The following is a 16,944-nucleotide window of genomic DNA, read 5'->3' as shown; positions in this document are numbered from 1 at the left end:
CATGGCAAAGTATATTAAATGTGTATTATAAGGATATAATAAACATTTATAAGCATATGTTAATAAACATTTATAAGCATATGTGCAAGTACATATCCGAGACCAGGAAACTAAGTTCATCTGTGCTACCAGAAGCTGACTCCAGCCCATGCTGCCCAAGTTAGATGCTAGTAAAGTAACCCATTACACCACCCAGCATCCCTGATTTGATTTTGGACATATCAAAGTTGCATATCCAATCTGCAAAGACTCAGAAGTTTTCACACCTAGTTTTGTACAGTTTAATAAGACTATTCCTAATAGCTGGGGTGAAATAGTTCATTCCAGAGAGAAAGGGCTAATTATTAAAAGTCATTTTGGATACACTAACAGGTACATTAACCACACTGCTTACACTTTTGTTACATTATTTACAATATGATCGGGACAATAACATGTTAATGTATGGAGTTCCAACCTCACAATCACAGAACTGTCGGCTAAAGGAACTATCAGTGGATAGTAACCACAGTCTAACTATATGTTGTTAGTGTATCTGTATTTTGAATTGTATCCTAAATACAGTAAATATTAAATTTAGTTTGAAATATCATAAACATTCTGCTAGGAGACTGTCGGCTGTGCAAGGTCCTAACTAACATTGCAACTTTACTGAAACACCCTCTCCCTCCTCTTCCCATATCTGTCAGATGGCAGTTCAGCTTAAGTTGAGGGGTCCACAGCAGGGATAAACACAGGCTGTCTATCACAGTGCTTTGCCAAGCCCTTGGTGGTCACTGTCACATTCCTATTAAAACAACAGTCGTGTTAATGGACGCAGGCAGGGCAATCACAAGAAGAGGGGTCCGGGGATCCTCTCATCTACATAAACCAACACAGGCTCCCCCAGACCCCGGATAAACTGGAGCTTTAGATGAACTGTAATCCAGTGGGCAGTATATATGAACTGAATAGGGAGCCATTTGGAATCCCAGTGCAACATCATTAAGCCTTTGTGAGCATATGAGAGCTATTCTGAAAAATATTCCAGATCACAAGAGGCTTCCCAGAACCCAACTGAAAGCAAAGCCCATCTATACTGGACCATCCTCTATAGTCGTGTAACTGACCCTACTTTCTTTGTGATTGTTGGACAATTTAGTATAGTGGAGCTAGAGTACACTGTTATTACACATGCTGACGATATCAATGGTATACTGTAAAGATATTATTGGGATACGTTTTTAATTACATGAAAAGATTTCAAAGTTTACTAAAATACATCCAAAGAACGCATTACATCTGCATCTGAAACCTTCCATGGACATGGTACATTTGTTACACTGATGAGTCATCAATATCAGACGAGTGGTCAATTTCCAATAATTAGTTTGAGGGAGAAATGTACTTCTCCAAAGATTTCATATAGATTTCTGTGACAGTTTTTGTGTACGGACCAGCACGGCTTATCCAGTAACACTAAAATAAACTTTCTTTTATTATTGCTATATTTACTACCATGGAGTGTCTTTATAAGACACTCAGTAGTAGGGTTGCCACCTGGCCCCTTAATTCCGGAACCCTTTGGGACGGGACAGGGTTTTTAAGTTGCCCTTAAACTAAAAGCAATAAACACTTGAATTGAGCGCAAAACACTCGCTTCATACATACTGCTTCTTAATTATCCGAATCATTGTGATAATACAAATCTTACAAAATAAAAAAGCCTCTTTAATAAACATGTGTGTGGGTTTATTCAAGATATGTTTTTTTGTTTTGTAAAATTAGCATTTCTGTTATCAATATTTAAAAGTTGTTATTTATATCCTGGTAATTAGGAATATATAGCCCATAATTTACACTCTCCCAATTCAATAATAACACTGATCATGTGTACACGCTGTCAGTATTAATGGTTTGAGTAGGAGAAACTATGAAGAAACTTTAAAATATATATTTTTAAAATTATTAATAAAATAAATAAATATTGATGATTATTATTATTTATTTCTTAGCAGACACCCTTACCCAGGGCAACTTACAATTGTTACAAGATATGACATTATTTTTACATACATTACCCATTTATACAGTTGGGTTTTTACTGGAGCAATCTAGGTAAAGTATCCCCCCATCTGGGATTGAACCCAGGACCCTCTGGTCAAGAGTCCAGAGCCCTAACCACTCTCTGTATGTCACTGCTGATGGTAGTTATTTATGTATTTAATTTGTTAAAAGCTATTATTGTATTGTCGTGCTGCCTCGAGATAATTAATCAACAGAATCAATTTAGCAAATTATAGCACTCAATTCAAGTGTTGATTTCCTTCAGTTTAAAAGCAACTTCAAAACCCTGTCCTGTCCCCATTATGGGGCCAGGTGGCAACCCTAGTAGTAGTATATATAATGATGGAGGAACTATCTTAAACATTCATTTCCTTAAAATGGTCCATTAAGAATACTTGCCTTTTCTATATTCTTTTGAGGAGGCGGGGGTGGTAATCTTTGTTCATTCCCTTATGTTAAGAAGTTGTGTTTCCCACTATAGATAGTCAGATTCCCCCAAATGATGTTTTTTTAACAACCAAAATTACAAGAGAGCAGGGAAAAGGTAAATGTGAACACTATATTTGTACATGATTAATATTTGGTAACTCAGTATGAATATAATGTATTTTTTATTTTTTTATTTCAAAATAAAGTATAATAATAGTTTATAAATGTTGGCCAGTTACGTAACAGGAACTTTTCCATGGATTTATTTCTTGAGCAACATCCTAGTTGCTTTTTAAAATTTTCTTCTGGGCTAAATATCTTATAACCAAATGAAACAAAAACTATGATAAAGTGATTTTTTTAAATGCAGTTTTTATTATGCGTGTTCTCATTAAACAATTGCAAACAGAAATCATAGTTTTGGTAATTTGTTACATTTTATAAAATAGTTATAGCGATAAAATGTAATCCAAGCATAAGTGTTTATTTATTATTTTAAGTGAATAATAATAATAATAATAATAATAATAATAGTGTTTACATATTACCTTCATATCAAAGACAGAACAGCTATTAAGGGTAGTTTTAACCCATGATAATGTTTTTCTTTAAGCAAATAAATAAGCAAACAAATAACAAAACAGCAAAGAACCCCTGCAAGGCTCTTTTTTAAAACTCTTCCAGCGGACACTTTGTTATTCTCCAATACACACTGCAAATCCACAAGACACCTGTACTGTGAAAGGAAGGTGACAATTAAGTCCAGTTTAAGGCATTCGACATAACTAACCACCCAGTGGTCATCCACGGAGAGACACTCCTCCCCCAATCTGTCTCACTCTGTGAGCAAAAGTGTAAATCTGAATAGGAAACAACAGGGCCTATTCAAAGCCCTGTTAAAAACAATGAGCTCCTAGTGGCATGGTTTTGATGCCTGGCTAATTGTTTGCTGGTATTTAACACAGGTTTGGGCAGTGTGAGGTGGCTATGCAGCTGTGAGTAGCCTGAGGGAATACAGCTGCAGACAATAACTAGCTTTGCTGTGCATTCAGGTGCTACAATGTAGGTACACTCAAGAGGATTATTAATTCTACAGGCACTTTCAAACTGAGGGCTGGACCAGCCTTTTCTCATTGAAAGGTGCTTGATGAAAACAGTTTCAGGTATTCCCAGACTGGCGACAAAGGAAAGGGCAATTTCCTAAATTATAACTTTGAAAACCACAGAATTAGACGTTGGCTGGCTGGTTGGCTTTTACTTTTGTCCCCAAAGTAACTTGATCTTTTTCACCCGGCTCACCGGCCTTTGTTTCTTGCACACTATAATTTAGTATTATCTTTTTTTTTTTTTTTTTTTTTTAAATCAACCAACTTAAAATTGTGCAATCTTTCCATTATCCAGTGTGCTGTACCTATACCAACACATAATGATATATTTAAAAAAGAAAAACCACAAAATTACGACGCACCCTACTTTTTATTTGTCAATACTTGTTGGTCTCTACGTACTTTGCACGGATAATCAATAATGTTAGTCTGCTGAGATTTCTATATTTTCCAAAATGTTATTCAAAAACGGCAATACAGTGGCACTACAGTAGGTATGCATTAGTCCAGCATTAAGTGGCAATGCTGCCATTGAAAAGCAATAGCAGTTGGACCAGTGGAATGGTCCCACAGTGGCGGTATACTGCATTTCATTTTTTGACTTGCCAGTGGTGTTCTAATAATGAACCATTGCACTCCGATGATGCCTTGAAGTGCTGTGGTATTGTATCAGGACTGATGTACTGCCTTTGCGTTGGAAACGCTTTGGGCTGCTGATGTTTCGGAGAGTGTTTTTTTAGGGTAATACACTGGGTATTATATTTGGATACCAATTTTAGTTATTGTAGTATTCTCAAACACATATGCGGGATTGACCCCTGTTTCTCTTCTCAAGCTTTTGTCTTGCTTGAAGGTGTGCAAACCGATCCTTTAAATAAAGGTATGTACTCTTGTTAGCGTTTATAATGGTCCCGCTTATCCTGCAGTTATGTGAATATTTTAAAATGCAACACTATATATAAACTGTTGCATTCTGTTACCTTTGGTTTTGTTCTGAGTGTAGCTGAACTGCTGGAGTTTGAACATGATGAAAGGATTAGGTGCCAAAAAGCATCTTTTCTATAGCGTTTGTATCTGCATGTTGCAAACTGAAGCATACAACCAAAGAACTACAAAAATTCTACTACAGCAGAAAAAGGGGGCACCAGTGATACTACAGCTGATACCAATAAGAACATGGATTTTAAAACCTTGGTTTGACATTCCTTTAAGAGGTTAATAAAATATTTTGAGGAGCAAAGAGTTCACATCAAAGGCTGAACAGCCAGAGTGTAACAGTGGTGAAGCACAGACAAATGTACGTGCTGTAAAATTTAACAAGGTGTGAATGCCCTCCAATTGCCCTGTCTCTGCAGGGCACAGGCTGTTCAACTTATCAACAGGGGCACACTGAAAGGGACAGGGCGCCAAACCTGGGAGGTTTTGAGACCGTTTCGAAACTCTTTTCATGTTTTGAAAGGAAACATCAGGTGCTTGCATTGAACACTCCTGCTTTATTATCCACTTTATTTTATGATCTATATTTTTAACCCCTTAACCTCCAGCCATTTGTGCCATAGCCGACGGCCAACACAACTGTTATCAACACAAAAGTATCCTGCGTCTGCCTTCTGTGCATCGACTTTGAATAGAAAAAAAAAAAAAGAACTCGCCTCTTGCTGATCCTCTGTTTTCCAGACTTTCAATTTGACTCTGCGAGGTCGTTTCCTGAGTTACAGAGAATTACACTCCACCTGTGCCTTGCACTGGTGTATCGTACTGCACATAGGGGGGTCATGATGTTATATGCAACACAGGAGGTGAAGTCATTACAGCAGAGTAAATGGGCTTCGTCCGAGTCAAAGCAAGAAACAGAAGAAAAGACAGCAGTCATGAGATTGCTAGGTGAACGAGTGTTAACAAATTATTTTTAAAGCCTTGGCTGTTACACATTAAATGACTGCACGAGTGTGTTGGAAGGTTCTGGTGTGCACAATTCTAACGATTAAAAAGGAGAGCACTAATAGACTAGCTTAACCACATTTCAGAATCAATGTTCTTACTGTGTTCTCCTCCCACAGACCTTCACCTATAATCCCGGGAGGACGGGAACCCAACCTCGATGAATCTGTCATGAATAGCACAAGCCAACAGTGTAAAACAGGCAAGATTGCAAACTACTTTACGCAAACGACTCAACTGGGAGTCTTGACAATGGATCATTCATCCGGAACTTCAAGCACTTAATTGCAAGATTAGTGCTAAAAAATAAATAACATAAAACAATACAATTAGACCAAATGTTATATTTGTTTTATTACCAAGTTTTTTTTATTTTTTATGTCTACTGAAAATATATTGTAAGAAGTCATTTCAACTTATCGAAGAATCTGTTTCCCCGGAGATGCAGAGCTGGGATGTGCACAACATCTCAATGTGTCCCTGGCAGCTATGGCAGATGGGCACTACTCTACCAGTGGCTCATGCTATTGCCCATTACACCCTTGTGATGTGTACATTCATTACTGGTGATGTGCTTATATATGAAACACCAATACATAAAGAAAAGTGTTCTATCCACAAAGCTTTAACTTACAAGTTTTTTTTTTTTTTTTTGTAATAGTTAAATAATTTTGGATGTTTATGAAATTATACTAACTAGACCATGAACTTTAACTAACTTGGTTTCTGTCTTGCTTATCAAATTTTAATTAATTATTCCATCAAAACAACATTGTATATAGGGCCCAATATTGGGTGCATGAAAAAAAAGAAAAAGTCTGGAAAACTAAAATCTACAACAGGGTCTTGCATGAAAGAGCTGACAACGCTTTAATTTCTGGTTTGTTCCTGTAGTGCCAAAAGTATGCATTTGGTTACTTACTGGAGAATTACAAAATTGTTTGCAAAAGCAGCAAGGGCTAATTTAATACAGCATTTTCTTAACCCCACTGTGAGCTTTGCACACCAACAGCAGATTAGTAACAGATCCTGTCCACATAGGGCTTGCTTTAAAAATCAGGCATGCCACCTTCTCCAGCACTGCGATATGAAGAGATCGAGTTCTGGCAGGCTGCAGTTTTATCTGGGTCTGTCACGAGCCCCAGTCGAATGGGATTTGATTTCAGTCTGCTGTTGATGGAAACAAACTGGACTGATTTCAAACTGCAAATAGAAGCATATCAATTTCACACAAATACGCACATTTAGAAGGCGTGCTCCTTGTGACGCACAGAACTTTCTGCATCACTACCTGTTTAATACATACAATTTAATATTTTGGTTCGCACGTCAAGTAACCACAAAACACTCACTAACTCTGTGCTGTCTCCTCAGTAAAAGATAAACCCTTGTCTGCTAGGCCCCTGGTGTTAGCACCAGCTTGCTGTGGACATTATTTTCTTAACCCTGAAAAATGTTAACAGGGTAGACTGCGTCTTTATGGGGATTTTCCGTGAGTGTCCCTAGACGCCCGTCACTGTCAGACTGTGGCCTGTCATCAGCCCGCAGCTCCCCTTTAAACAAGCCCCATTCGGTGCCACCATGAACGCCCAGCAGGCCCACTGTTCTTCTGATAACAGGTATGAGCGAGAAGGGGGGGGGGACGGGTTTAGGGACCACCCTCTCGGCTTCATTCCACACCCCACAGGGGACTTGTTTTTGTCCCAGGCCACACAGGAGCAGAATAGAAAAAGACTAAAACCAGATAAGACAGACAAGTTAAGATACTACACATAGAATGTGAGTGACTGCTGAAATTGTCTGGGGCTTGCCAAGATCAAGGCTCTGGTTCAGGAAGGACTGATGTCTACACTAGGCAAACTGGCATGGTGAATAGAGGCATAACTTTAAATCAGTTAAAAACTCACCTTTGGAGATTTCAGAATTAAGGCAACTTTAGCAACATAAAATATCAGTGATATGATGCAACATATCACTAATAAAAAGGTATTTATCATACAGAAATGGCTACGTAGCTAAATTAAGAGTTATACACATACTATATGGGGCTGCAAGATGCCAGCTTGTGTTATGCAGAACACTGTATATCCTATATGGTGAGCAACTTAAACAGGAGTACATTTGCAACCCTCCTCAAATGTTATATAAGACGACATAAGAATAAAATTTTCCAATTTTCACAGAAGTAGAAGCAATGTTACAACAGCCAAGTAAGACAAGGATAAAACTGTATTGCTTTGACTTAATTGTCACCCCATTAAATCATTAACAACTCCACCAGTGCCCTCTGCAGTGCCAAGATGGAACATCAGGGAAAGTTAAATGAAACACAGTAAACTTTGTATCGTCAGCAGAAAACAGACACAGTCATGTTACTACAAACTCAATATCGTTAACGGCACAATATAATTTGAAGAGATGTATGTTCAGTTCCAGTAAGACATGCATGTTTGTGGAATTCCAGATGCAGTTTGTAATTAAGAGAAAACAAACACCCCATTTAACAAGATGATACTTTTATTACTCTTTTTTTTTGGTTAACAACTTAACACATGGAAAACATGCTCAGCAAAAGAGCTGTACAATATTATTAAATGGAATTAGAATTACTGGATAGCAAGACTAGAAAACAATTGAAACATACAAAAGTCAGCCGGGGGGGGGGGCTCACTGTAGAATAATTTACAGAACAAGTTATGTTCCTGGTCATCTTCCATGCAATTTGCAGTACCTATTTCATAAGAAAAGGAAAGATATGTTTATAAAAATCTATAGAATGACACTGTAAATGTAAATAATGTATACCGTTGTATGTAGTTATGTGGTTGACAGTGCCAATAAAAAAGTACTAGATCTACCTTGCTTGACAGGTCTGAAAACTATTTTTAATGCGTGTGCTTCCCGTGCCAATAGCATGCTGCTGTTGCAAGAGACAGACGAGTACCTGAAAGACTCAGCAACTACTTCTTCACAGCTGGTTTCCTTCCTCTTCCTTTGCCCTAAAACATTCAAAAATAAGTTATCTTCTGCGATACACAAGAGACACAGCAAGGCTTATTACAGCCAATGCAAACTGAGGCACGGAGGCCTTTACAATTGGTATTCAAGTATAAAGCAAGGTTTTTAAAAAAAAAAAAAAAAAAAAAAAAGCTTATTGTGCTAGGATATGGTTTACGTAGACAGAGAGTTCAATCAGGTCAGGTGCATCAGATGCATCAAAAGACTAATTGTTAAACTGTGCAAAGATTCATATTCTCTATAGATCAGTAACGTACAGATTGCTGGTCTTACCTTTTTAGGTGGGCTTTCTTCGTCCTCCGAAACCATTCTTCATTATGCAAAGAACAATTCAATGTGTCAAGCCAGTGGGAACCATAAAATATACGTTGATCATAGCACATGTACAAACTCCTACATTTAGCTTGATTAAAATATTTCAACAATCAAGCCTACATGTGCATACTTACACACACACACACTACACTGCCCAAAAGTATACAAGACACAATGTTAAAATATCTGCAAAAATTATTTGATAGATGGAGGTGGTCCCTTCTAAAAACTCGGTATCTCCTTTGCCATTAGGCTGCTGAACTTGAACTAATTAAACCTATGACCAGCTCTGACCTAAACTTACCTCTGATTTTGTGAGATCATATCTGGGATTGAGAAATCTATTTCTCCTAGATACACACATGCTTTGTGGTAGTATCCCAGAATCAAAAGGCAAAGCTTTATTTATAATGAATTACAGCGCTGGAGTAAGCTTTATTAAATCTCCTCCCTCATGCAAATACAATACTTGTACCAATACAAAACATGTAAAATCCAAACACGTGTTAACATTGGGTCTGATGAAGACAGTCCCTCCCCAACAAATACTTACTCCTCTTCCTCCTCATCATCTTCCTCCTCCTTCTCATCAGTCTTCTTTCTCTGAGGGGGGGACGGGGGACGGGGGACGGACAATGTCCAGACAAATGACAATTATGTGAATAAATGAAGCCCTACAGGATTTACCACTTGATTAGATTAATTCGAGCAAAATAAGTATTAAATCTTCAAAACCGATGAATAAATAACATGAGACATGCTAATAAGCGTTTGTGAACTTTGTGGGACCACACAGTTGTAACTTGGGGTGGGGGAGGAGATATAGGGAGAGATGACATCACAAAGTGACAAAATCCCAGGGTTCAAAAACTCTACAGCTGCATAAACAGCTTTTGCAAAGGAATTCATTCAGACCTTGGCTGGTGCAGATTTTTTATTGGAAGCTGCCCTCTTTACTGGTTTGGGAGGACTTTCCTCAATTTCCTCTTCCTCTACTTCATCCTCCTCTTCACCATCCTCTTCATCAAAGGATAAATCTTCCTCCACTGCAAACGCAAGTTCAAATGCATTAAAATACTGCACCACACACAAAACGACAATGTACTGTGATGAAACTAACAATTCTCTCAAGGACAAGTGGAGAACCATCCACCATATTCTAAAGCAAAACACAATGTACACTGTAAAATATCAAGATCCTGGACTTGGAAACAAAAAATAAAACCCCACATATTAAAAGGACGGACAGGATGCGGAGGTACAGGATACGGTGATGGAAATGTGCAAATACCTGATAGGCTATGAGCTGGTTGGTTTACATACACACCAATATATATAATGGACTGGAGAGGAGGACTATAGTGGAAAATTACTGACCCAACGGAAGGCTTGTTACCGACAGGGGGCGAAAATGCCCAAAGCTGCAGTATTTATTTAATATGTCAGTCAAAATAATGAGAGGCGCAAGGTTGAATAGGAAATATGACCAAATACTGTAAAGCTGCAAACATTTTTGGCACGAATATTAGTGCTGTACATATAAGTAATATACCACTACTACCAGAGCAACAGGTAGCCAACATTTCTGGAGCAAAATAGGTTTTATTGTTGTGATTCAAATATTTTGGTTGCAAATATTTAAGGCTTTACAGTATTTTGAATTACAGTATTATATTCACAGCATAATTAAATAACATACATAAATAACAGAAAATGATTTTGAAGTTCATAACGCACGTTTTTTTCTTTTGTGGTATGTTTTGTAAATAATTTTCCATTCAGCAGCTTTTCTTTCAGCCATTTTATCTTGTTGTTTAGGAGTGGAGGTACAGGGCATTCCTTTGAAAAGGGACGGGACTGACAGTGATGTGAACCAATCACACGACAGACATAAGAAAGTTTACAAACAGGAGGAGGCCTTTCGGCCCATCTTGCTCGTTTGGTTGTTAGTAGCTTATTGTCCCAGAATCTCATCAAGCAGCTTCTTGAAGGATCCCAGGGTGTCGGCTTCAACAACATTACTGGGGAATTGGTTCCAGACCCTCACAATTCTCTGTGTAAAAAAGTGCCTCCTACAGATACTATTTAATAAAATCTATTTTTGCTCCTATGGTGAGGTTTTAACCAATTACAGGCCAGAATTTCCAAGCACTGATTATATATAGTACTGGGACGAGCGCAGGAATTTCACTTTCGGATATTCCCTCAATTTAAAAACATTGGTTTGGATATTCATTAGGTTTTTCAAAATAAAAAAAGCCATTATATTGCTCAGAACGCAGGCAGAGACAGCGTAGTAGCAGGGGCAGGGGGGCGTGGCCCGTGTGTGTGTATTTTACAGCAAGACCTTAGACTATGTAACATGTTAGAATAGAATATCCCACAAGTAAATAATAAGTTGTAATGGACTTACTTTACCCCAGTGAATTAACTACAAAACAAAAGGATGCCAAATAGCTATATATGATCTATACAGTCCATATAAAAATCACTACACAACATTTTCAGGTAGTTGGGTACTGTTTAAGCAAGGCATTTCAGAATGACCTGCTTGCCTTTCTGTCCCATGGGATTCTGTCTTGCTCTAAAGCAGCACAATGCATTTTTGTCCCAGATGGCTTTCCACAGAGATCACTATGAGTGCATGCACATAACCTAGTTTGCTTACTTTTTGCTGTCTAAAACTTTTAAATATAGGCTCAAGAGCTGCTGTGTTGATTAAATAAATTATATTTTTATATATATATATATATATATATATATATATATATATATATATATATTTTTTAATCTCAGAGTTCTTTTTCATTTGCCATTTTTTAAAACTGTTGCGTAAATTCTGGTGAGGCAGTAAAAATACAAACATTTGACTTCTGTATCCAAATGTGTCAAAAAAATATTCGTTCGAATATTTGGACACTTGTCCCAGCACTAACATATAAATATATATATATATATATATATATATATATATATATATATATATATATATCCCAACTCATAAAACACAAATAAATCAAACACAAACTTTCTATAAGAGAGATATCAAATTCCAAACACACTTACAGATATGTTGTCCACTGATATAGACCGGGCCCGAACCTGCTTTAAGTCTAAATGTAACCTGAGGGGGGAGTTCAATTCCTGATATAGTCACCTGCAAAAAACAAACAAAGAGAGAGAGAGAGAGAGAGAGAGAGAGAGAGATCATTAAAGGACAGTTTAATAAAACTAAGGGTAACTGATAGGGACAGAGCTGCACATGTTTAACACGCCTTACCGTTGGCATTACCGAACTCTTCAATGTTGCAAGGGGGACTGGCTTCGCATCCGCACCCTCTCCCTCGTCTGGCACGATTTCTACAACATTGAATTCGTCTTTGGCTTCTGCGCCTAAGCAGATCTGTAGCGAAAGAACAGAGTTGTATGTTGTAGCTTAAACACGTTACGTTACATTAAAATAAAATACGTATACAAGTTTCGTGGGTATTATGTTGTGGTAAAATAATTATATATATATATATATATATTTAAACCATACCGTCCTCAAAGCCAGTTGGTGTTGATATTTTGTATCATCGGTTACAAAGGTAGCCGTCTTGTTTTTTTCATTCAATTCGCACCCTATGGAATTGAGAATATTGTTGATATACTACAACTGATATAAAAAAAAAAAAAACACACACACACGCTACAAAATTGTGAAAACAACCGACAAAAAAAGTTAACTCCCAAAGTTGTGTTTGAACACAGCGACCTTACAATTACTTTGCTAAAATATTTGCGCCGCCACACCAAAACAAAAAAAAAAAAAAGCAAAACAAACACATTGCATGTCCAACTCCAAGCTTATTCAACAATTCCTATCCACCTACCCCATATCAGAGAAAGAGGTTTTTCAATTTTGCTGGTGTTTGACGTCATTATCCTCGAGGTAACTGCAATGCAAAACAGAACGATGTTTAAAAAACACAGCGTGCGATTTACTGTTCCATTAATAAATAACTCAGTGTAACAATGCAACTGAACAATTAACATGTGGGTTTAAACGGAGGGAAAACAACCTGAATAAATGCAGACGTTGTATCAGAACTTGGCAAACACAAACGTGTTCCTTACACTGCAGCTGGCAAGAAAAAAACACACGTTGACGCTAATTGGGGGTCAGTCTAATTAGCCCAGAATCGGCGGGAAACTTTTTTTTTTTTTAGTGACTTATGCAAAAAAGAATTGCAGTGTGTCTCTATAATCTGCTATAATACGTGTTACAGATTTAAATAAATAAATAAATGTATTGCATACTTTACAATAGCTACAGATTGTGTACCTGCATCACGACATTTACACAGTATTTCGGTCTGAGAAGCCTGTGTCTTGAATGTGGGTTTATCAATCGGCTGTTGACATTTGATAAAGTTATTTGCGTCGACGTTAACGCCAGGAAGCGCCGGCATCCAGTGATTCTCCTCTGGGACAGTACAGACAGGCTTGTCCTCATAAGCGTCGCAAGCAAAATCTTCGTCTTTGATAACGCGTCGAACGACATCTTGGTCTGAAATAGACGGGCTCGAAACCACCTTTGTGTCGATGCTACTGAGCTTCAGCTTCAAATTATATATATCCTTGGCTGTGATGCATTTGCCGGTCAGTGAATTCAAGTAATCCTTCACTTTTGCTGGAGAAAGATTGAGTCGCAATAGTTCCTCTGCTTTTTCCTTTTCGGTCTGGCTTAGCCGACGAGACTGCAGACAAGAAAAACAAACAAACAGTATTTTAGAAAACCTTTGGGTTGCAGAGAGCATACATTGTTGACACGTTTGTTTACGTCCTCCAAGGTCGTTTTTAACCCATGGGTGTCCAAAGTTTGTTCTTCCATCACTCCTGGTCTTTGTTCCAACCTGGTATAGTGTTAGAAAGTGGTACATCGTCAGAATGTGGTACGGGTACCAAAACTTGACCCGTGTAATGTCAGAAAGCAGTACATTGTCAAATTGAAAGTGGTGCGCTGTCAGATTTTGGTACAGGTACAATCAATTGCGATCTGATGGGTGTTTTCCTGTTGTCAAAGAGAGGTACATTAACCATTGCACAAGACAAATATTTGCATACTGTTTTCATAATGGTGGAAAAATATGATACATTACATTAACAATGATGTAAAAGACTGGAAAAATATGATAAATAAAAAAAAAAGATGTAAAAGACCGAAAACAGCATAACGTACCAAATTTGAGTGGACGCTTCCCTGCTTTCTTAGCGGAAGTTGTTTAGGCATGCACAGTGTGCTGCATACCACTTTTTACCTTATACCTGAAAATAACACTATACCGGTTCTAAATTGATTAATCGAACCAATTAAACTTCCACCCAGACCCTGAAATAGTTAATTATACAATTTTTACCTGTCAAACCTGGAGTGGAATGGCCCTCCGGGGTCGTGATTGGACACCTCTGTTTTAACCATCATGCTTACCTCAGGATACTGGTTGTAAGCATCTGCACTGACGTCATGGTTGTGAGTAAGACAAGATTTGGAGATCACGAAGCAGTCCTTGTGTCTGTCAGCATAGGCCAGCACACGGGCAGGGCAATCCAATTTAAAAGACCTTGAATAAAGCAATTCAAACATGAGGTACACTGTGCAGTCACCTGGGGTTAAAGTGCTTCAGCAAACAAAACACTCGAAACCGTACCTGGTGTGCACTTCCATTCGTGGAATCAGTCTCAGCGTGTGCAGGTTTCACACAGACACATTAAGGGTTATATAAACATGCCATATCTAGTGCACTCTTGTGAAAATGGGCTGACCCTGACGTTATTGATTAATGTGTTAAGCAAATTACAGCTGTGGCATTTGCTTATTTGCTAAACTAAATTATTGAGCATGGTGTGTGTGTGTGTGTCTATTACCTGCAGAGCAACATGGGAGGCATTCTATATGTTGTTCAGTGATGTCCACTGCTCCGCTCACTCCACTGGCTCCAGTTCAAGACTCTTGTACTCGACTACCGATGCCTTGACCAGACTATACCCAGTTTCCTCCAGACCACCATCTCTCCCTACACCCCCACCCGAACTCTCCGCTCCGCCTGCACTAGAAGACTGGCTGCACCTCCACTACACTCACCCGCCTCCAGAGCCCGCCCCCCGCAGTGGTGGAACGACCTTCCTACGGATGTCAGGACTGCCCAGTCCCGGACCACCTTTCGGAGCCTCCTCAAGACACACCTCTTCAAACAGCACCAGTAGAACTCATCTCTAGCACTCTGCTTTTAATACACTTCAACTTGCACTTATCTGCTCCCTAGTTTATTGTATTTAATCGTGCACTTAACCCAATCCGTAGTACCTTGTATTTCACTTGCACTCTTATCTAACCCTGATGTATCTATCAATACTTATCTGCTCTCGAACTGCCCCAATATCACATCGTACTGTGTTTTGTATTTGCTCTTATTAGGACTGAAGTCACTGTATTTTGTATGTTGCTCTTTTACTATTATTTGTTTATTTAGCAGACGCCTTTATCCAAGGCGACTTACAGAGACTAGGGTGTGTGAACTGTGCATCAGCTGCAGAGTCACTTACAATTACGTCTCACCCGAAAGACGGAGCACAAGGAGGTTAAGTGACTTGCTCAGGGTCACACAGTGAGTCAGTGGCTGAGGTGGGATTTGAACTGGGGACCTCCTGGTTACAAGCCTCTTTCTTTAACCACTGGACCACACAGCCTCCTACACTGCTCTTAATTGTACTGTAATTCTTTATGTATTTTTTGTATACAACTGTAAGTCGCCCTGGGTAAGGGCGTCTATAATAATAATAATAATAATAATAATAATAATAATAATGATGTTCTAAACATGAATACAAATTATAAGGGGGGGATACCCGTTGTTGATCTTTTGCTGCCCTCTTGTGGTCATTTGGCAGTGATGCGCCACATTACCACATGCAAATACGGTTTAAAAACATAGATATAGACAAGGCAATCTGGAGATAATTACTACAAATAGTTTAACTTGTGTTTAAGCAACTGTAGTTAAAATACTGTGATCTCAGATTACAATACACCCAATGTGGCTTAAAAAGCCGAGGCTTTTAAAAAATGCGTGTATTGTATGTACTGGTTGGTATTACCTGTAAAATGTTATTATTAGCATGCAACAAAGTTAATTAAAAAGACAATTATAATTTTTTTTTTTACATTTGTATTCTGTTTCTTGAGCTATAACATGCCTTGTAATGGGCATTTATAAAGCAGCAGTAGCAGAATACGTCAGACTAAAACTACCGTTAGCAAACGCGAACAGACTGACCTGAACGGGTGCAACTTACTGCGACTGCAACATGTCCAACAGCACATGTCAGTTATAAAAAATGATTAATTATGATTCAATGCAAAACTATGGGCGTGTGTGTTTCCCAGAAACGAATGCGCTCACCCGTTGACGAGACTGCTGCTGTATTTGTAAATCAGTTATATTTAAAACAAAACACACACACGCAAAAAAAACCCAAAACAAACTAAAAAAAAAAAAAACCCTACCTTTGATTTGGCCGAACGCCGAGGCCTGGTCTTTTTCTCGCTTGGCCATAGTGTTTGCAGGCGAAAGATACGCTGGTATAAACGAATTTGGGGTGATACGCAATATTCTTCATGGATAACGTCTTATTTCTCGATTCAGCCTTCCTGCTTGAACCAATGACGAATTTCGCATGGGTCTCTGCTTCCAATTGTCTAATTGCGTTTTGCAGCTCATTAAAATCGCTAAATTGTTGCCCAACTATTAGTATGTTTTCCATTGTGAAAATACTACTGTTGAGATAAGTTTAAAATGAATATCGGTTCTTTCCTCATGCAAAAGTACACCTGTGCACCTTTTATTTTCATTTGTGGTAGACTATCCCGAAGAGTGGTAAGTTTCACCGTGCGAATAAGGAAAACAAATGCACATTATTATTGGCACGTCAGATGAATTTTATCGACACGACAGCGAGCCTGTGAATAGAAGCTCAACACCAAGCAACAGCGCCCCCTATTTCAATGAACTGTAGTTGCTACTTATTTTGGCACTTCCGGTGTTGC

The 16,944-nt window shown here is 38.3% G+C and overlaps 1 protein-coding gene across 1 annotated transcript; it reads right to left on the bottom strand.

Moving 5' to 3' along the window:
• Window positions 1–8,021: 8,021 nt before the first annotated feature.
• Window positions 8,022–16,869, bottom strand: LOC117971680 (uncharacterized). Its single transcript, XM_034919868.2, has 12 exons — window positions 16,405–16,869; window positions 14,329–14,461; window positions 13,183–13,597; window positions 12,731–12,793; window positions 12,397–12,479; window positions 12,136–12,258; window positions 11,922–12,012; window positions 9,771–9,901; window positions 9,409–9,458; window positions 8,814–8,850; window positions 8,467–8,521; window positions 8,022–8,253 (listed from the first exon to the last, which is right to left on the bottom strand). Exons 1-11 carry the CDS (start codon window positions 16,659–16,661, stop codon window positions 8,483–8,485), a joined length of 1,422 nt encoding a protein of 473 aa, XP_034775759.2. The 5' UTR covers window positions 16,662–16,869; the 3' UTR covers window positions 8,022–8,253; window positions 8,467–8,482.
• Window positions 16,870–16,944: the final 75 nt, after the last annotated feature.

Source organism: Acipenser ruthenus, chromosome 46, assembly GCF_902713425.1.
Source record: "Acipenser ruthenus chromosome 46, fAciRut3.2 maternal haplotype, whole genome shotgun sequence".
Classification (NCBI taxonomy): domain Eukaryota; kingdom Metazoa; phylum Chordata; class Actinopteri; order Acipenseriformes; family Acipenseridae; genus Acipenser; species Acipenser ruthenus.
This window is presented reverse-complemented; position numbering and strand designations above follow the sequence as displayed.